We start from the raw sequence: 22,408 nt of genomic DNA, 5'->3' as shown, positions 1-22,408 counted from the left end.
TTCTGAGCCTCAGCTGTGCTTTCAGCACTGAATCAAGGTGGAGAGATTTAAAAATACAAATGGTCAAAAAGGTACTAATATCAATGACTGGTTTTGGCCATCACCTAAAAGTAAAATGCTAAATAAAATACCTTCAGTTTTCAAATAAGAGAGCAATAAGTATGGGAAGTATTATTATTGTTCATTTCCAAATATCATGTTTAATCTATTTCCACAAGCAAGCATAAGACTCATAATTTCAGGTCTTAAATTGTAGTGTCTTACACCAAATGTGAATTTAGATTGTAGCAGTCATAATTTGGTTAAATCTGAAGAGGCTAGATAAGGAAATATTAGGAGATATTTAATATTAAAATTCAATAAATATTACAGTTAAGTGTCTGTCTAATAATTCTTAGGGTTTTTTTCAGTGGTTAAGACTGTTTTACATATTTTAAATTATATATTTAATTTGGTATGGACAAAAATGTGTTGAGATGAAAATAAAATGTTTCAAGAGAAACATAATCTGTAGATTTATCAGCTTTTGTTGCATGGTATGAAAACAAAAAATTCGATGTTGGTCCAACGTGCTTCCATGTCTGTTCAAGTATATACTTTAAGATCACCAGATAGAGGTTTCTGTTTATCTGTGAAAACTGCAAAATATCATGCCAAGCAGCTAACTGGACTTTAATTTTTTATCATCACCCATAAAAAGAAACTATATGAAGAAGTATAGAAACATTAGCTTATATAAGTGCTAATGGAAGATTAGAGGGTATTTTTTAAAAATTGCAAAAGTTGTCATCGACATGCTTTGAGTATGGCAAAAAGCCATAAAAAAAAAAAGAGCCTGGATGTCTGAGCAGCTGATGTTTGTAGCAAGAGGAAGAGCAAGGACAGGCTTAATTCTGCAACCCGTATTCACATTGAGTAACATCTGTTCATGTGAATAGTCCTATTGAGCTGCAGGCACACTCACAAGCTCAGAGAAAAGCCATGCTACTGTAGACAAGTGGCTTTATGATGGTCAGCCTAGAAAGAGATCATTGGCATTGCCCAAATGAGCAAGGACTAGTCAGCTTGAAAAAGATGCGAAGCCTGGGTGCCCAATTAATAACTGAATTTCAGGATTTTCCTTTATACTGTGAATTTCCTTCATAACTGTCCTCATTCACTCATTCATGCCTATTAAAATCCCCATGGATGGAAAAAATAGTTATGAAAAATAAGCTGGCATTTGCAAGAAGGCTGAGTGACTGAGCTGAAGTCAGGAACACTTCACAAGTCAGCCAAGGAAAATACAAAGTAAATCATCAGTCTGCACTGGGCTGGAATTTCTGCTGAACTGGGAGGGAGCACTGTTCAGCGACTGCCTAGTGCACACACGTGTGTATGTTCTCTTCGACAAACCTCCCTTGGGAGTCAGCAGTGCAATACAAAGTGTGTAGTTTACATCTTAATCTCTTAGATTAATAGTAGCAATTATTATTTTTTAATTGTCTCCTCCTGCTTATTATTTATGTATATTCCAGTACCTCCTAAGGAGCCTAATCAGATAGAGGAGTTACAGGGAACATGAGTACTGCACAAACAAAAAAAGCAATCCATGCCCTGGAGAGCTTGCGGTCTGCTCAGTGCTTCATCGATGATCACAGCTAATCATTGATTTCACGTGTGAAACCAGAGCTATTGGAAAATTTTGTGGAAATGTATATAAATTAAGGTTTCACCATTCCCATGAGATCCAGAGGAATCCAGACCTATAGAACTCTAAACAGTTCTATTAAATTGGTACAATTGGACCAGGGCTTTAAACGGGATGTGGTGGCTTTCCTGAAGTCACATAGCAGTTTTATGGTTGAGCTGAATGGAATTCAAACCCCCTGACTTTTCTCCCTGTGTCTTTGTCACTCTGTGATTAATATTTAGATAAAAGTAAAATGAGAGTGTTTAAGTGATAATTTCTTACACATCTAATCTGATATTACATCCATTTAGGAAGCTAAGATACCAAACACATGGTGGTTATTTTATTCCCACAGAACTGGCAGGCTTTGGAGCAGATCCTAAATAAAAATCTATACTTCATATTATTAGTAGTAGTCATGATTCCTGTGATACAACCTCAAAATATGGTCCTATTTTGTGAAACAGGAAAAGCAATAGGCAGTCTTTGTCTTAGCCTTTGCAGCTGAAGTGTTGCAGCAAGAAAATCTGTGTGTGATGGGGGCTAAGCAAAAAAGTAATTTTCAGTTTGATAAAGCTTTAATTAAATTTTTAACCAACAGCTTTTGCCAATTAAAAGATTAAAAATGTAATTGAAAAGAAATTATGAGTAGTAGGATTAGTTAAACAAAATTTATATAAAATGTTTCTTGTATATGCATGTGGAAAATTCTGTAAATTTACTTTATGAAGTGTTTTATGTACACTGACCGTAAAAAGTAAGTTAAAAGAGCAATCTTAAGGCTACGGGGTTAGAACTCAAAACACAGAAAGTGCCAGTATTCAGACGGTCTAACATTAATTCTGTCCTCTTGTGAGGACCACAGTTTTCTGGACTCCGTATAGTGTTGTACATTTGTATTTTCCATGGTAAGTGCCATGAACTTCAGTGTGTATACTGTGCTTTGATGATATAAAGAACTGTTTAAGCACTGGGAATTAGCATTGGCAATGTCATATTCCAGGATATTTTGGAAGAAAACATATGATGGAAAAAAAAACTCAGAACTTAGCAATTAACTCTGTTTTCCCTCACTGCTCTCCTTTTATCTTCCTCTTTGTTTTTGTTTGATTGTTTTTCATGCTATAACCAAAATAGCATTGATTAATTTTATTTTATTCTGAGAGGATACTTTTTCATTTATTCAACAGATTTAGGACTGGGTCCAGTTCTCATTATATCTGAATACGAGTTGAGTCAAACTTTTGTTGAACTTTCTCTATGCTTGCTATTGAGAGAACGCTTGTTCTTAGAGTTTGGTTTTGTTTGATTTTTCCTTGCATAAATCAGGATGAGGACTTTTAGTTGGGTTTTTTTAGCTATTAACTGTATAGGGATATTTCTGATCTTGTTTGTTTATTATTTTGTGTGTCCGTTGAATTTAGCAATATGTTTCTACTTTTAGTTAAAATAGAATACCTGGAATATTTGCTTGGTATTAGGTTTTGCAACAGCTTGGGGTTTTGTTTCTGTTTTTTACAAATTCAGGAATAAATAAAATAAAAATAACACAAAGCCCTGAATTTTAAGCTCAGATTGACTTGGCAGTTCCCTTTATATTAATTGTATACAAAACAGTTTCTTGCAAGTAGTCAAAACACTACTGTTTTTACTTGCACTTTTTAAAGCCTTTTTAACTGAACATTGCCAGAAATTACAAGAAGCTGATAACTGCCATACACTGTTACAGTTGTTTCAGCTTCTTCAGTGGAACTCAAATAAGATTTTCAAGACCATTGATATTTTTAGCATTTTGTAACTCTAGTGACCATTATCGAGTAAAGGCCGTGAGAAATGAGATATTTTAAAAGTAGCAAATGGCAGCTTTTACAGTTATTAAATAAAGCTTTGATTCATGTGGGTTGATGGCACAATTACAGCATGTTCAACCCAACTCTTGAAATATGATTAACATAAGCTGATACTGTAGTTAAATATTTAGGTGATGCACAAGACTTTTTTTCGCATTGCTTCCTGACATTGTTGTAGTTTTCTGGAAATATCACAGGCTGTATCACACATACCTATAAACCTGGATGAACTCCCTTCTCCTTTAATTTCTCCTATTCATGTAGGGAAGGATTAAAATTATGCTAAATATTTCATAAGTCTAATATCAATAAATGAATATTTAATGAAAGACAAAAACAGGCATACAGAATAAAATGGTTTCAACAGCTGTGAACAGGTTTTCATTTAGTGCATGGCATGCTTACCTAGGACTCGCAACTCAAAGAAATTAGGTGTGTTATAAATGGATGAAAAGAGGACTACGAGTATTCGTGCTTTATAAGGAAGTCTTTTTTTCCATATAATCCATCAGTTGTGAGATCTTCTTTCACAGCCCCTAAAGCATTGTTCCTTTTCATTTTAGTCAGCCAAAGCAGCTGGGTCTTTATAGCTGCAAAATGTTTGCTCACGACCAACTGCTGTTTTGTATACTGCTTTTCATCACTAGCAAATATTTTGTTTTTCACTATTACTCCACGCTTGTCATAACTTGTCGAGGAGCAACGTTGTAACATGTACCAAATTAATCAATGACTTTTTTGTCTCCTCTGGCCTGATTCCTCCTGTGATGTATATGCCTAGGGAGGTGTGCACACTGCTGAAGATCCCCCAGACTAGCAAACGAGACTATGCGGACACAAAAGCCCATCCATAGGACTACAGCAATAGGATGATCTCCTCAGACCTTGACAGCTTTGTGGTAGTAGACTGAAAGTAATTGGTCGGCCAAAATTATTCTAAAGATTTTTTTGAAGTTTGATTGAGATATCTTATGACAGGAACACCTGATCCACTTTTGCAATGGTTTCTGAAAAACCACAGCCATTTGGCCTGTTATAAGATAACCACATCGGCCATATGGTTGGTAATCTGTTGCCGCAGATCTGTCAGGACCCTTAGGCTGTGATCTCTTCCTACAGGGCAGTGATTTGGATGAGTCTGTGGTGCTACCCTTGTCTAACAGTAGTAGCAATAATAATAATAATAATAATGCATGCAATAAATACAAATGAAACATATGGACATATGCATCTGATACTGTATAACTGTGGAAATTCATCAGGCTCATGACTGCCTCGCACTAGATGCAAGACTGCCTGGGAATCCCAGGTCCTCTAGGCCCACAAAAAGTCATAGCTCAGCAGTAGAGCTCAGAAATGGAATGAAATGAGTTTTTCTAATGTATAACAATACTTATTTATGAAATATATTTTAAAGCAACCATCCAATTATTTCATTTATGTAGAATTGCAACATGCTTTTGCCAGATGGTGTTTCATATCAGGTCAAAAAATAATGAAGGAATTTGGCATTAGAACCAAAGTAACAATAAAAGATGAGTAACTAGGGACTGCAAATTTGTTATAGCATTTTTTTTCTAAAATCAAGCTTTTGTAATGTTTTTTGAGTATCTTCCCTGTGGATTTATTTGTATTTATTGCATTTTAGTTGCACCTTGTTAGAAGTTAGCAAAGATAATTTGCAGTGTGGTGAAACAAACTTCCAATTTCCAGAGAAGTGTAGAGTTAAAATAATTTGTCCTTTCCTTTTTTACATTATTTGTTAGACATATTCAAGAGGTTTAATCAGTGGCTGGGGATGGAAGGAGGTGATTTGAAATTGCCAAGAAGAGAAATAGTTTTCCACAAACATTTCTGAAGAAATTCCTTCAAAGCTCAGTATGTCTAGTTGTACTGTTGACAACATTTTGTTCCTGTCTTGAATAGAAATGTAGGTCTTGTTAAAAGTGCTGGATTAAAAAAAAAAACCAAAACATGGAGAGCTGTTGTTCAGACACATTAACAGTACACCAACATGGGCAGATTTTGTTGTCCCAGAATACAAGCACTATTATATTTCCTTATCTCTTTTTTTGTTGGGTTAGTGGTTTTGGTTTTTTTTTTTTCCTTCAGCTTTTATTGGTGTCATGGTAATGGTGATCAACCTGTTGACTTCCACCTGAACATGATCAGTGGTAGTTTTTGTAAGTTTTCAGCTTTATTATTCCTGAAATCTTTGCCTAATTAAGAAATAAAAGTTTGAGCCTGAGCCACTTAATACATGGTCATGGTCTTAATGGACTCTGTTGGAATTTCACGCATTTCAAAGACTAGGATTTGACTTCAATGAGTACATCACAAGTGACTGGTTTTACATCTCCTAGCAATCATTTCAACCATCTGTCTTGTTCTTTCAAGTTAAGTCTTCTACCAAATGTCATCTATATTTCTAAGAATCAGGTATGTCGAACTTGAAGTTAAAATTTTCATTTTATTTTGAAGGTTGATTTTAAAAAGTGACTTTATGTGGAAATCTAGAATTTCTCAGAAGAGTGGACGTTCTCAGAGAAATGTGAAATTCGAGTCCAACTTTAGCATCACAGAGAGAAGAAGCTTTCTCTACAGGCATTTTTAAATAGATCAAAGCTAGAGTTCTTCCTTTAATGTTTCTTTCTTTTCCAGGGAAAAATGCTCATTTTCCTTAACCATACATTTAGAAAATACTGGTAACTCTGGCCTTATGCTTGTATGAAAAACAAGACCCAAATAAACAAAACAAAACAAAACAAAAGACAGGCTAAGATCCAGGAATGGAAGGATTACAACCTGACTCTTGCTATGCTAGAATCTAAAGCCAGATGTGTAATACAAATACTCTAGTGGAATATGGAGGGAAGAGGAGAGATAATCTGGTATATACAGATGCTAGCAGTCAAAATTACTCAAGCTGTACTGAAATTTCCTTTGCACCTGGCACTGGAGGTGTTAGCCATGCCAGTTCAGTCCCACAACACAGATGTTCTTGTTGTACCACTTCTTATGTGTAACATTTAGGTTTCTGTTTAGTTCGGCATAGCATGCATAAATACTGTAATCCAAAGGCCACCCATTTATTAGTGCACCTGCATCTTCTACTTTCTTTAATCCCCTTAGTATATTGCAGTCCCCTTATGCTGCTGATCCTAGTGCAAAGCAGTGTTATGGAAAACAAAATTCAGCTACTATTACCATGCATGAATTACGATGATGAAAAATATTTTTCAAAATCAATCACACGTTATATTATACAAGTAAGGATGAATTTTCAGATGCCTCAGATATGTAAATGCAAACCTGTTCGTTGTACGCAACCTTATTTATATTGATTTATAATTAGTATTCTGAAATCATGTACCATAAAGTAGTTACCATAGAGATAGGCCTGAATAAACAGAGCACTTAACAGTCATGCTAGAAACATGCATGTGGTCCATTTGATATCACCGAATAACCATGCTTAAATTGTGCAGAGACCAAAATTAAGGTAATATAAAAATTTGTCTCATAGCCATTTGTTGAAAGTAACCTGGAAGGTGAAAATTCCAAAATATTCATGAACAATGTTCTGGTCTTCCAGATTAATTTCAATATGTAACCAAAAAGCAACCCTCCCACCGTCACTTTCCATTGTGTAATTGATTAGTAAAATGAAAACAAACCTGGAATGATTGTTCCAAACTCAAATTCAATTTGAGGTTTTCTCCTTCTGTTTTGGACTGGAGGCAGGACTTGTCAGCCTGAAAGGTGTCTTTTCCTTCTGTATCAGTTGGCGTGATGAAGGATATTAACTCTCCCTACAAATACTGCCAAACAGTGTATGGCGTATCTTATGCAAATAGCTCATACAAAAGAAATAACAATATAAACAACACAACACCATGTCCCATCATGACCCATGTAGAATCCCATGCACTAAATGAACCCCAGGAGTTTCTTAAGTTCATGTGTCTGAGCTCTGAAAGAGTAATCCTATATACGTACTATTTCAGTTTTGGCCCTGATGCCTAGAAAAGGAATTTAAACAAAGATACATGATGAAGATAAGTAAGTGAAGTTGAAAAGTAAAAAAACCTTTCCTGAAGTGCCATCCTATCACAATTACCAGTAAGTAACCAGGAGGCTTGTCCACCCTCTGGAACTGTCTGAGCACAGCTAGTCAGGAATTACAGCAGAACTTCTTTCAGGAACTCCAGACGTGATGACTACTATTCAGAGTAGGATTGCCGTATCCAGGTCTAGCATAATCCAGTCTGAAAACAATGAAAATGTATGTGTGTTCATACAACTCTGATCTCCTTATCTGTTTCTCATGCACTTTCTCTCACTCTCCATCACTCGTAACAATAATGGAAGTGAAAAGTGAGAATGAAAATGAGATGAGAATCATTCCCTTAGTTTTCTAGGTCTCCTATTTTGCATTAAACTCCATGAGGATATATTTTTCTTACCACATCAAATCTCTCTAAGGGCAAATTCAGCAAGGCTTCACATTTCAGTATAGATTTTCAGGTCAGGATCTCAGGATGAGTTAGCTCTGGGCAAGGACTTTGCTTCTGTATTTCTCCAACCTGAAACATTGTGAGTGGTGTTACAGCTGACTAGTGTGTGTTTAGATCAGTTTTTAGTAAAGGATTTTGGCTTTCATTTTGTGGCAGAACATCATAACCAAATAAATTATAACCAGATACTGTTTTGTTTGTAAGTTGTCTTTTCTTGTTTGGAATGAAATAAAGTTTGTTTTTTCTATTTGATACTGTTCAGAACCAGAGCACTAAAAATAACTTGAGTCTCACTACTGTGATATTTGTAGCTGACTCTGGTCTTTTTTGTCCTTGAGAAGGGATTTGGAACTGTTCGGTAGTTGTCTTGGTCGTGGAAATATCTTTTCTTCCTATGTGTGTTGTAATAACTGTTGAGAAATCTATTGAAAAATAGCTTGATGTCAGTCATTAATACTTAAAATACTGAAAGTTATAATAAGAAATTTATTTTTGTTTTCATTGTGATCCTTTGAAATGTCTTTCCATGTAAAGCACATCAAAGCAGACACTTATTTTTCGTGCAGCACTATTAAAGGTAACTTTCCCCTTTGGTTTCTCCAATAACAATGGTTTCTGCATATCCCAGAACTATTTTCTTGTAAACCAGTAATAGTAAAAAAAATACTGAATTTTTAGCAATGTGTGTAGTTCAGATAGGAAGAAAAATATCGGCAATTGCTTGTATGTAACTAGATTAGATAGCAGAGACCAAAAACCCCAATGACAAATTAGGAGAACAGAACAAATTAAAGAAAAGTAAGCATTAGGAAAATGCTCGCATACTTGGACCTCAGTCCTGGAGGTAGCAAGCCCACTTGTGTCCCATCAATGAGTAAGTAGAGAGTGTATCACTTCTGCAGGCCTTAGCCTGCACAAAGGAGCCAACACCTGTGGTAACGTTGGGGTGGTAAATTTAGCAGAAAGTTAGCTTTGGACACACTGCTACGTTGACCAAGCACGCTAGGTTGTCTCCCCAGATTCCTCTTGGTGACAACAGAGAAAAACATGCTGCTCCAGAAAACCAGACCTCTTAGACTTTTCTTCTGAATCACTGTCTGGAGAAAACCCTGTGTTTTCTTTAGTTCTCCATATATGAAGTTCCTAACACCATTAGAGTTCCTTTCAAGATACCATCCTTTCATCTGCTGTTTCCGTTGCTCCTGTGTCAGGCTTGTCAGCCCTTTGTGACTGTCCTGGACATCCTAGGCCACCTCGGACAACACCAAACACACTTAGTTTAGTGGGAAACTAAATCAAAGCTTCTTTACTTTCACAGAGTGCAGGAAGTTTAGGAAGATTGTCTGATTTACTTAGATGATACAAAAACCTGCCCTGGAGTTCACTAGCTTTGACCTCATTCAATTGCCTGATGCTGCTTCTGTACAAAGAGAAGGTGTGGACAATGTTTGTAATTGAAACTGCAATCCAAAGGGTGATTGTAGCATTTATTTAATTAAATTAACCCAGGTACTGAGAGAGTGAGAGCAAAGAAACTTAGGAGGCCAACCAGCTACTAAGAACTTGGAGTCTCAGCAAGCTCATATAGACTGTATTGATGCCGTCACTGCTGTGTTTTCTTTCCTGTTAGTACCAATCTTAATAACGACCTCGGATCTCTCTACCATGCTGAAGACTCCTCCCCCAGCTGTGGTAGACATACATAACCTTGAATACTTTAATGCAGGCACTCCAGACCGTCAGAAGTGGCTAAAAGTGATCTATGATCTATCTCACTGATACTCAGAATATTTCCCTGGGGTTAGGCTCTTGGTTAATAACTAAAAATTGCTGTTGCTCAAACCAGCATCCATTCTGCATGCTGTGATCTCCAAACAACATGGAATACTAGCATGGTAAAGGAAGCAAATGGAACAGTTTCTCATGAAGGGAAGGAGGAATGAAGATCATCTTTGGGGGGGGTTCTGAGCTCTTGGGTCAAAATTGCTACCACTTTAATCAAAAGGAGTTTCAATTCTCACGTAAATGGAATGAAGATTTCTTTCTGGCAGATAACTAAAAAACTCTTTGGTGGATAAATATAGGGATAATGCCATTATTAGAGTTTGCTACCCTGCAGAAAGGGAACATTTATCCCCTGTTAGTACTAGTCCTCTTAGAAATGTACAAATCAAAGCTGGTTTTCATTGATCAGATTTCTACATTTCCATCAATATTACTGTATTTTTCTTTTCTAGGCTGTGGCATTTTTATAGGCTAATCAAATATCCAATATTACTAGGAGCCATTTAAAGTGAATGCCAGAACTACTAAGGAGTAATTTGAGAATTAGATCTATTTTTGTTAGTTGAAATGATCTTGACTTCCTCGTATTGTATTGTACCTGATGCTCAGTAATATGATAGTACCAATACAAATAGAAAGATCCGGTTTGAAGTTCTTAAATATCTGTTAAAAGTGGTGAGCAGTCCAAGCACATTAAAATTCCATTTTCCCCCATACAAGTGTTTGCTGCAGATGACCCCCACTGATCTTAAATATATTTCTGTATCTGTAACTGAATAGAGGTTTTCCGTACAGCATGTTCTAATGGTACTCTGGCCTTTAGCCAACAAGGCACTGAATAAGGCTATTTTTAAAATACAGAAACTGGGAACAGCTGCAGCAATCAAATTTGATAAAAACAGAGAGGAACTTTGCTTTTTTTTTTTTTTTTTACGGTTTGTCCAAGTTTAGACTCCTTTCATAGAACGGCTTTTGTTCTGTTGGATGAAGGGGGTATAAGAGTAACACAGTGAAATCCTTTTGAACAAATAACTTTTAAAAGAATACAGATTAAAATAATAGGGGGCTTTTTGGTGCAGCAGCGTGTTCAATGCAATTGTACCTCAAACCGTTAAAAGAATAAATCTATAAAAAAAGAATACATTTTGTCTGCCAAGCTTTACCATAAAAGACTTACCCATAATGATCTCCCGAACTGGAGGATGAAACCTCTTGTTTCAAATGTTGGACATCTGAACATTGGTATTTGGGAGTAGTTTTTGGGTGGAAGGGATTTAATTTGGATGCTCTGGGGTGGGGTTTTTTTATTATTTTTCTTCTTTTACTATTAATCAGAACAGTTTCTATTAAGAACTCTCTTTCCCCCTGGTAAGCTGGAGGGAAAAAAAAAAGTTCACTTAAGAAAAAGTTTTACAAAGGCTTTCTGTGCACATTCAAAAGTTTCATAAAATATTTAATTATAAGGACTGATTCTTCCTTGTTTGCCCTCCTATTTTGGGGAGGAAACTTGTCATTCAATGATTAATGAGAGTCAGGAGATGATTATATACACACACACAAAAAAAATCCATTGTACAGTAGTAGGCTGAACTGTATCTGTTAAATGATTCCATCTGAGGACAGAGTCTCTGTGCGAGACTGATGCAAGACACAAGATACTGGGTGAAATCTGGGCCCCGCTGAAGTCAGTGAGATTTTTGCCACTGAATTGGACAGAGGCAGGATTTTATTGATTGCATTCTTACCCCATTAAGGCTATTTAGTGCATCATCAATTCAGATGGTAGAGGAAAAATGTACTGAATTTCTCACATGCATAAGTATGGGTATATATCATATGTGTGGTGTCCACATAGGTATAAAATTCATGTGCATTTCTATATGTGTTTATATATATAAAATATCTGCTTAATTTATTATCACCGTATCTGAGTATCTCACCAGGGTGAAAATTACAGCAGTGATATATCTGTCTTTCTTCACATCAAGAGGCAGGCTTAGTTTGTTCTGTTTTGTTTTAAAAACAGGAAAAAATACTAAGACAAGAGTAAAGACTTTAGTTGAGAATCAGTACTGGCATGAAATAGATGTATGGAGCCACCTGAGGTTTTTAAAGTTCACAAGTAAACTCAGCAATGCAAGATACTCAGGACTGGTCAAATACTATGTATGTAGGACTCGATATATATCCTCAAAGTCAATATTAAGAGGGAGAACAGACTTTTAAAAGCAGAGGGTTGAAATTCAGGAGTTGCTGATTTATTTCCTGTCTCTGCCACAAACTTTGCATGTGATCTTGGCCAGGGCAGGTCTGCAAACTCATGTGCTTAACTTTACGTGGTAGAAATAGCATTACGACTCTTGTGGGTTTACTTACCATATATCCAGCTGAGTATGAGAACAAACCTTTTGCAGGACCTAAACTTGCCTGTGTATAATTTTCACTTTATAAATAATAATATTATTTTTCCCCAATGCTTTGCCTGTTTTATTTGTCTCTATTATAAATTCTTGGAGACAAGAGCCATATTTTGTTATCTGTCTTTGAATCAGTAACAAAACAGAGTCTTGACTTCATCTGGACTTTCAGGTACAATTCAGATATAAACAATTATAAATGTTGAAACATATGTTACTTCAGGTAGCTTCTCTAAAGCAAAGCATAACAAAAAGCAGGATGTACAGATTGCTCCTGATATACTGGTTTCTTGTAACCAGGAATCTAGAAAAGCTGTTCCTTTGAAATCAGGAGAATACTGTGACATTAAACACATTTTTAGCTTTTTATACAACAGCAGTCCCTATCCCTATGTATGGAAGTGACCCCACACTCCTGCATAATGGGTATCTGTAGGTTTAATACATGCCGTGTTCTAGGAAGATACTGAAGCATTCATGTGGTGCAGAGCATTGAGCTCAGGAGTGTTTCAAGGATCCTCTGGCATCATACCAGTTTTCTAATTCTTATCCAGTATTTTAACTGGAACCAAAAAATTTCCAGCGTGATGATTACTAGGGTTTGATTACATTTAGTAAGCCATGGAGCCCCTTCTCTTCGAAGACAAACTGCTGCCAGAGACAGATTTACCACTGACCAACAGTGTTTTTATGCAAATGTGCCTGAGTGAGTGCAGTAACCCCAAGTTATAATAGAGTCATTCAATCTCTTGCCAGGACAGCAATATTTATATATTGCAAAGATAAATTGGATATCAAAACCAGTTCCATTACAGAGGGAAAGTTCTCTATGTAAATCAGTATTTCTAATCACACCATGCTTCTTCCCACCCCCTACCCCATTTTGCTTTCCTTGCTTTATCTTCATAGATTAATTCCAAATGTGTTTTTTCTCTTGTGTGTTCACTTTGAATATTGAAGCGTTCAGCTAATGCCAAGCTAATGGATAACATGAACTCCTCACTAGGAAACTTTAAAGTCTCCTTTAAAGTGTATTTCTTCATGCCTTGGGGAAGTGCTATAAAGGGCTTATATTCACCCACAGTGTTTTGCCTGCCACTAGTGCAAGTTCCTGTTTGGACTTCTCTTTCTCCTGCTGCCTGATGGGAAGAAATGGGCAGTCAGTGCAAGGGGTCAGATGCCCTCTGCATGCTACTCACCATCTGCTGACGGCAGCGCTCCCCCGGGAGAGCTGGCTTTGTTTGCTGACGGGCCTAATGTGAGGAGACACGTGAAGTACTTTGGTTTGTGGAAGAGGGCAGGAGAGGCATGGTGCTGTGAAAACATTCCCACACACTCTAATGGCTCATTCACATAGAAAACAAGCGAGAGCCTTCAGCTCTTTCCCAGAGCTCAAAGTAGAACAAATGGACTCAAGAACTCCAAGGCACCAGTCAAAAAACACTTTCCTAATGCACTGAGATGCTCTCTGTGACAGCTTACCTATGAGACTTCAACTCTCATTTAGGCAACTAAATGACCTGGCTAGATGGAACACTGCTCAGTATCTGGTAGTTGCTGTTGTTCCCCATTAGCTGCTAATTTCTTTTTGAAAATCTAATCTTCAGTTTCCTAAATCTAAACCTTCTAAAATTGGTAATTAATAAGTGAAGTATGCATTTGAGAATTTTATCAGTACCATCACCAATTGATTATTTTCTCTTTAGAATAAAATCTGCAGAACACAGAAGAAATACAACATGCCTAAGAGATGGTTTTTGCTTTATAGCTGGTAGACACACACGGATGCACACACAAGTATGTAACTTCAGAATATAATTTGAATATCAAAAAGAAGTGACTCTCTGAATTAGGTCTCAAACACAGTCGGGATACATGCCATGGAAAAGTCCACATTATAAGCTGCTTTAAGTGATGAATGGTGTTTAGTGAACAGAGGCATTCATTATTCCGGTCTACAATATATAAGATGTATCAGAAGACAACACGAACAGCGATACTAGGTCATCTCACAAGTTCATGTAGCTCAGTATCTGATCTCTGACACCAACCTGTATTGCATGATTAGGAATAAAGCATAAGAGGGCAAACTTACAGAGATTCTTCCACTAAGATACTCTACTAAATGTGTATCAATTTGTGATTTAGGGAATTTCAAAGTCTAATATGGCATTGTGGTATAACAAAATATTATGTAAAAAGGATTTCCTGCTTTTTCTAGAGTGCTATGAAACTCCTTAGTTCTTACATTTTGAGAAATACTGAATTACAATACTGTCTTCACCTACTCCATGATGCTCATTATTTTCTCTGCCTATATCATCTTTCCTCCATTCATCTCCTTACTTCTTGAAGGGTCCTAGTCTACTTTATTTCTACAGAAGCTGCTCCATATTTGTTACCATGTTTGTTGCTCTGTCATTTCCAGTGAATTTATATCTTCCTGTGCATTGCTGAGTGGACTAGAATTACAAACTCCGTACTCCATGGATGTACCAATCGTAGTATTTGATGATATTTGATCACTACTGAGCTGATATTTTCATGGAAGTAGCCACAGTAACTCCATAATCCTAATTCCTGCATGGCAGTGTTAATTGTAGCCCAGCAAAATAAATATGTGTGTGTATATATGGACATACACACACAGCCCCCATATTTATTTTCAAATGTAATATATATGCATATAACAGTCTACATATATGTAGTTAGCTCTGTTTCCCCTCATGGGCATGTGTTGAATTTTCAGCCTTCGTATTGCCCCATTACTCAGTACTGTAAAATTCTGGAGCTTTTTTTTATAACTGGCTTTTGTCGTTACTTCATTTGAATCCTCTGTAATGCACTATCTACTTCTATTCCCAGATTATTTAGAGTCATATGTTGAGCAGTACAGAGGCCAGCACAGATCTTCCTAAGAAATCAGTGATAACCTTCCGCCAGAATGAAGAATGACTTCCCCTTTACTATCTTTTAATTTAATAGAAGACCTGATCTCTTTTAATAGAGCTTAGTCTCTTTCTGAGTCTTTGGTGGGGACCTTTTAAGAACAAATGTAATCCATTCATTGATATCTTGACCCTTTATATTCAACCAGTGTACCTGTAGCCATGTAACATCTTTGAAGAATGGGACTAAAATATACACACTCCCTTTTCCACCTTTGTGCACTCTGAGTTCTTATCAAAGTCAGTATAGCTCAAGGATTTGTTGAAGTGGACATGAATATTGAAAACCATCAAATCAAATATATTACCAGGGGCAGGAGTGCAAACTAACCCTATAAGTCAATAATTGCATGTCACAATTGCTTTAGTTTTTACTGCTTCTGAATGAAGGTTATGTCTAATTTAAGCTTGATTCTAAAAATACTCATATTTGGCCCAAAATAACCCCTCTTTGGGAATGTGCCACTGCAAATGTGAAGTTTTTGAAAAGACTTCACTTTTATGGTAGAGTATTGTTCAGTTCCTTCTTCCAATGTTTAATATACCACATTTGTTGACATGCGTGGTACAGATCAAAGGGCAGGATTTGGCCCTTAGTTACCTGCTGTTACTAGCACTAATCTCACAGCTATTGAAAAATGATGCATCAAATTTATATCACTGCAAATGTCACTATTCTGAATCTTGCATATGTTGCCCGAGCTGTCAGTAATAAAAATCTGTTCTTAATTATTCTCCCATTTAAAAAATAATAATTTTCTAATAACCCAGTGAATAGGAATTTGATGTTTTCTTTGGCTGGAAACACTTTAATGATTTAGTACATCTATAAAGTCCTGTGTGCTTTTATAATATAATAGCTTTTGCAAATGAGTAGGACTTTCCCATTTAAATCCCCATGGCTATCAAGAAAAGCAGAATTTGTTTAAATCTGAGTTAAGTTTAAAAGTGAGTAACTTAAGGAAAACATTTTAAGATAAAAACAATGCAGCAGAAAGCCAGACATACAAAATCTGCGTTTTATGTGCTAAAGGGATGCAGACTGCAAAAATGCATAGTTAAAATTAATCATTATATATATTTTAATCTTTTGTCCATCTTATTGTTTTTCCTTAATAGGAAATAATAGGATTTATTTTTGCTTCATTAATATTATGTGGAACTGATTTCTCTGTGATGAGAAAATGAAAATAGCAAAGAATATTAAGAAAGTATATGAATAAAAATGAAGGCTTTGGATAGTATCAGATCTTTCAAAGCCCAAAGAAGTGAACAGAAAAGACTCCCTTTGAAACTTTGGACTAGTCTCATAGATATGATAATTAGCATGAAATTCTACCTTCATTAAAGGTTGAAGGGTTTAAAATATACAAAGAGTAATGTGCTCTCCTTTCTTTGTTTTTTCAATGTGATGATAGACTCATTTTAGCTCATTGCTGTGCTTCACCAAATAGTGTACCTTTTGGAAGCATGGATATTAACAGCCAATCTATAAAACACACATAATATACAGCTAAAAAAAAAAAATGTTTCTTTTTCTTCTCCATCTGGTCTTGGCAACATGTATTTAAACAGGAACATATAAAACATTGCATACAAAACACCCTAGTTGATTCTGGATAATGTTTTCATTACCTTGCTTGGTTGCTTCTCAAACCAGACTGTTATATTACTGTTTAGGTTTCTGGTTGTATCTCTGTTTGTATCTGCAATTCTAGACAGAATTTGTCCTTGCTCCTTGAAGTCAAGCAAACTAATATTTATTTTACCAGAGACAGTATTTATTTAAGTATTTTTTGAAGTTTAATGCCAAAATGCTACGTAATCAAAAAGCAGCATGAAACAAAAATGTATAACTGGGTGCAAACAAGCACTACAAAGTTCAGGAAAGCTAGATGAATAGTTGCTGATATGCTGATATAAGTGGGGGTTTTTGCCCTTTTTGCATTCAATCTGCGCGCTGAGACAAAAATCCAATGTAGAAAATGATATGTGGTCTCATAATTAAGGCTATAATAATCCATGCACACAAAGGCTGAATTAAAGTTGCACATATTGTCTGGAAAGGATTGTATAAAAGAGAACCCAACAGGGTCTGGAGCACTGCCTTTTCCTTTACCAGGTTTTACATATCTGTTGAAAAAATGGACAGCATAAATTTCTAAACTGCAATCATCTCATTGTATGAGTCTCAGGTAACCTAAATGAAGGAGTGACTCCTATTTTCTCATATAATCAGATTATTTGTTCAGTATGTATGTTTTAAAACATACCATGGAGTTTATAAATGTATTTTAGAATCACTTTGGTCAGGATATTTTAGAATGGTGTGACAACAGGCCCAGATGTATCCAACCTTAAAGCTGCAATCACTTCTTAAGAATCATTTTTGCCCGTTCTGTTCTCCACATCTTTTATTATCAGCTGGTCTTTTGACACTTCTTGCCAGTCAGGATGACCACTGTCAAAATGCTGTCTAGACAAAATGTGTTTTTTCAACTTTTGCAGATCTAAGTGACCAGCTTATGGAAGTGGTTGGTCTGGAAGGAGCCATGGAGATGGGACAGATATACACAGGACTGAAAAGTGCTGGACGGCGGCTTGCCCAGTGCTCATCTGTTGTCATCAGGTATCGGCAGCTTTACTGTTTCATTACAACAATACAGTGCAAATTATATTTTCATATATTATCAGTCACTTTCTTTGGTAGTTTAATAGTCAGAATTACTGTACTTATTGCTTGTAAAAGTATCATTTTTATACATGAAATATACCTATTCTGTCCATACCCTATGCCCATGCATTTTCCTTTCTTTAAATGTGTCAAAAAAATAGAAAAAGGGTGTTTACATTCAATCTTCACATGTTGCATTCAATTGTCATTTCATCCTGTGAAGAAATATTGTCAAGCAGTTGGAGCAGAAGGAGTGAGGCATGAACATCTTGGGGTTTATTATTGACATAGACTCCATGCAATTTTGAGCAAAAAGTCATTTACCATTACTTTGACACGTTTTAACCCGCCTATAATGCATACCTCACCAGGGAATAGTAGCATGTAATTAGTATTTGTAAAGCACTTTTTTGATCTGTAGAAGTCAAAGTGCTCTGGTTTTAATGCATTTGTTATTTACTGAACACTGACAAGTCACTACTAATAAATGTGTTGGTATGTGTAAGCCACTAATGGTGGAGGATGCTAATTTAGTTGTGTTTTATCGTTTACTATGCTAAAAGTGACCAGATCATTCACAACAGAGGAACCTTAGATTAGGACTCAAGGAGAAAGTAATTATTCTAATTTCTGGATTAGATAAGGACTGGAAAAGAGAGAGATGGTCAACTCTTCCTTGGTGAAGAATTTCTCAGGAAGAACTTTCCAAAATCTTAATAAAATCATAAGCTAAACAATTATAAGCCCCAGAAGCCCAAAATGAGCATAAAACAGATGAGCAACAATAAAAACTTTAAGAAAATAAGTAGGATTTGCCAAAGTGCCTGACATATTTTTGAGATTCTCCTAAAGACTGGGTGATGTTGACTTCAAAAGTACTCTCTCATGTGGATGAGTAAGAGAAATAAGATCACAGAGGCATTCCAACCTTCTCAGATGCCAAGAGATAATGTTTATAGTCCCACATCAGCAGGACCACAACTTCAAAAGATTGAGAGTAAGAGCTCTTAGAACATTCTTCCCTTCCTCCACTTACAGCCATAGATAGCAGTGGATAATCCCATGAACTGTTAGTCATTTTCAAATAATGTCCAAGCCAGAATCTCCATTGACCCACATGAGCGCTCAGCTGACTCATTTTCCCATGTTATTTCTAATAGTCTTGCATGCAAATTATTATAATGCAGAAATATGAGGTTGGAAAAGAGCAAAAAAAGACCATCCCTTTTTTTTTTTATTATTTCTCATTTGCCTACACTTTTCTTAACATGGTATCCAAAACTAGACAGGGAACACTGGCTGTAGCTTTCTGTTAAAATCAGTGCCCCTTTACTTACAATTTAACTTTATAACATAGTGCGTTAAAGCCTCTGAATATAGCACAACTGTCATGTTATTTGACTGCACTGTCTAACCCAGAGTTAGACACAAGCATAAAAACATCTTTTATGGTTCTAATAAATGGTGATGATAAAGCTAAGATTTATTTCTCACTTGTTTTGTAGTAGTCAGTCTAAATTATAAAAAATAGCGGAGGTTCCATTGTTTTTTCAGTTAATAAGGTTTATTCCTGAAGTTCTTGCATAATTCACTCTTTATTTCACAAATTACAGACCATTCTCCCATGAGAGACTAGCATATTAATAGCAAGATGTGCAAATGTTTGCAATGTTTTTGCTTTGTGTGTTGAAAATCAAACTAAGCCTACTAAGTGTGTTGAAAATCAAACTAAGCCTACTAAGTGACTATGCTACTTCTGTAAGCTTGTTGGGTCATACTGAAGATTACATAGCAGCTTAGGGGTAAAGCAGGATATATATGTGTGTGATATATATGTGTGTGCCATCACATATATGCCTCCTTAATAAATACATTTATCAATTTTGTCTAGTTACTTTTTCTTATACTGTGAAATATATTCCTTTAGGACCAGCAAGTCTCTGCCTATGCAGATAGATGGGGAACCTTGGATGCAAACTCCTTGCACGGTAAGAATACTGTTATCTCTGGGAAGAGAGCTGAACAAAAAAAATTAAGAACTTTTTTTTTAATGAGTAACAAAAATTACAATAGTCAGAAATATTAACTGATGATTCTTTAATGGTAGAGAATCTTTTGGTTTAAAAGGCAACTATTGTCAACAGCATTAACTTAATCTACTTACATAACATCTTCACACACTGTTATTACGTAGTTCAACACCCACTGCATTTTCAATTTATCATGCTGGTTTTTTCCACAGGTTAGGATGGAATAAAAAAACCATTTATTTCAAAAATTTGGAAAATACTCAAAGGTTGCAGTTCCAGCATCCCTTTACTCAATGTGATTATTTATTTATGATCAGATTTATAGTCTCTGTTGCTGAGGGAAAAAAAACAATGTTTGTTTTGATGCTAAAATGTATAAAGTAACTAATTATTCTTTAAAAATTTAGGAAGACTTTCCGTTGTACTTTTGAGAGTTCATATCAAGGAGGTTTTATTTAAACCTGACATCTGGACTGTGCTGATTGAATTATACAATAGAACTAATGTTTTAAAAATTCTTACAGTTTAAAGGAGAAATGAAGGAAATTATTTAGTCTCTTCTTTAAGTGCCCACACATATGAAGTGAGGGCAGCTAAAGAGCAATCCAGGTAGGATAGTATAGGAGAGGACAGAACAGGGTAGGGAGGAGCTTGCTCAGATGAGGTTCTTTGAGTGATTATTTGCAGATGACACAAGAAAGGTGTAACTCTAAGAACTCTCCATTTTTATCTCTCTCTGATAAATTATAGCAACAAACAGAGCATTTGGAGAAGATATTGAAGAAATTTAAGCTCTTGATTGTTGAATATAGTCTTAGTAATGTCTTTTAATACAGAGTTTTACCAATTTTGTTTCCCTAAAGACCCATGGTTTTAGGTAGATGAATTGCTGTAGCCTTGCAGCTTGTAAGTATGACAAAACAGCAATGCGATAAAGAAGAATTCCCAGTACAGATTGGAGTAAGTCTCCAAACCAGGGTACTGGATCACTTCCATGAGCTTTATGTCTGTAGTGGAATTAAAAGCTACACAAAGAAGTCAAAGGGAGCACCCTCAGTAAGGTGCTAACAGGCATGGCAGCTGATAATACGTGTGTTAAGATGACAGGAAAGGGTTGCGATAGTTCATGTTTGCTGGGTACCCCATTTACAGCTGAACAGCGGGGAGAGTGCCTGAACTCTAATTCTCTATGGTAAGTGCTCAAATGCTGAAATGAGAGGAGAACCATGTGAACACACACTGTGTAAAGGCAGAACAGTAGGGATTTTATGAGATTTATTCCAGGGAACATTTTGGAGTTAAGAGATATCATTATCTTTACCTCTTCTACAGCGATGGCTCAGTGCAGAACAACAGTACTGAACCCAGCAGTTACTTGTTCAAGAAAAAGACATGTAATTTTTCAGTTGCCAGATTACAGAAGAGAACTTATGGAAGGATGCTGGCAATAACACGTGCTTTTTTTTTGTCTTGATTGCTTGCTCTGTGCAAAATCCCTGCTATCTGATTGATAATGCTAGCAGAAGCTGCCTGCACGATTGAGGACAAACGTGGAAAAAGAGACAGTTCTTAAATTTCAATTACTGCCTTGAGGAAACAGTAAATTATTACTGATAATTACTGCTGTCCAGTCGAAGAAGCATTTGAAAGGGGATAGAAATGGCATATACTCTTCTGTGGAACCCATCCTTTTTGCTATACTATTGTTAAGAGAATAGACTGTATGTTACATAAGAAAACCGTACTGTTGAATGTATTTATTTCCTCTGAGCAGAAAATATATGAACTGTTTGTCTAGACTACTGCACCTCTATGAACTTAGATATAGAAATATTATTTTATGTTACATTATTAACTTTTCAGGAGATGTTTTTTCTCTGCTGGGGAGCTTAATGTATTTATTGCAATTGCTCCTTGCATTATTGTACATGTACCCTGCTCTGTTTTCTACATCTTACAAAGGAAAAAACAGGTATGGTCCAACCTCTGCCCTTCCCACTAATTCTACCTACCCTACAATTTTTCCTTGAAGTTCTCTGCAAAGTACATAGGAATTCCTCCTGAGACAATGACAAAGACGGACGTTAGCTAGTTTAAAATGTGATTTCCAAGTGTGGGCTTCAGAGAGGTCTTTGTTTGGAAGCCAAAATGTGTTTGATTACATAAGTATCAGGATGAGTTCTCAGCTATGTGTATCCAAAACCAGGGTCTGAGAAAAACCCCATGAAATCGAAATAAATTCTTACGTGTAGCCAACCATGTAGCCAATTATTTGAACCTACAAGAGCTCAAATTTCAGAAAAAAAAAAATGAGGAAACCAGTATAAGAATCATGAGCTTTTGTCTTCTTTAGAGGCAATACTGCAGTTTTCTCCCAAAATTACCTGAAAGTAAATGATTAATGATCAGTTTTTAAATGGAAAAAAAATGTGATGATCAGATAAGGAAATCGATGAGTTTTGTTCCTTAAGAAACGTATGAGTGTTTGGTGTTCCTTTTATTTCCCCTCTTGGAA

At 36.0% G+C, this 22,408-nt stretch overlaps 1 protein-coding gene across 7 annotated transcripts in view; it reads left to right on the top strand.

Moving 5' to 3' along the window:
• Positions 1-22,408, top strand: part of LOC104135121 (diacylglycerol kinase beta) — a 324,024-nt gene that overhangs the window by 294,100 nt on the left and 7,516 nt on the right. For all 7 annotated transcript variants that reach the window (XM_035903305.1, XM_035903197.1, XM_035903424.1 and 4 more), the window contains 2 exons: positions 17,698-17,818; positions 19,791-19,851. In XM_035903305.1, the coding sequence (XP_035759198.1) occupies positions 17,698-17,818; positions 19,791-19,851 (182 nt within the window). The remainder of the gene's footprint in view (positions 1-17,697; positions 17,819-19,790; positions 19,852-22,408) is intronic.

The sequence above is a fragment of the Egretta garzetta genome, unplaced genomic scaffold (genome assembly GCF_000687185.1).
Source record: "Egretta garzetta isolate BGI_Z169 unplaced genomic scaffold, ASM68718v1 scaffold210, whole genome shotgun sequence".
Taxonomy (NCBI): Eukaryota; Metazoa; Chordata; class Aves; order Pelecaniformes; family Ardeidae; genus Egretta; species Egretta garzetta.
Note: the sequence above shows the minus strand (reverse complement) of the source record. Positions and strands in the feature narration are given on the sequence as shown.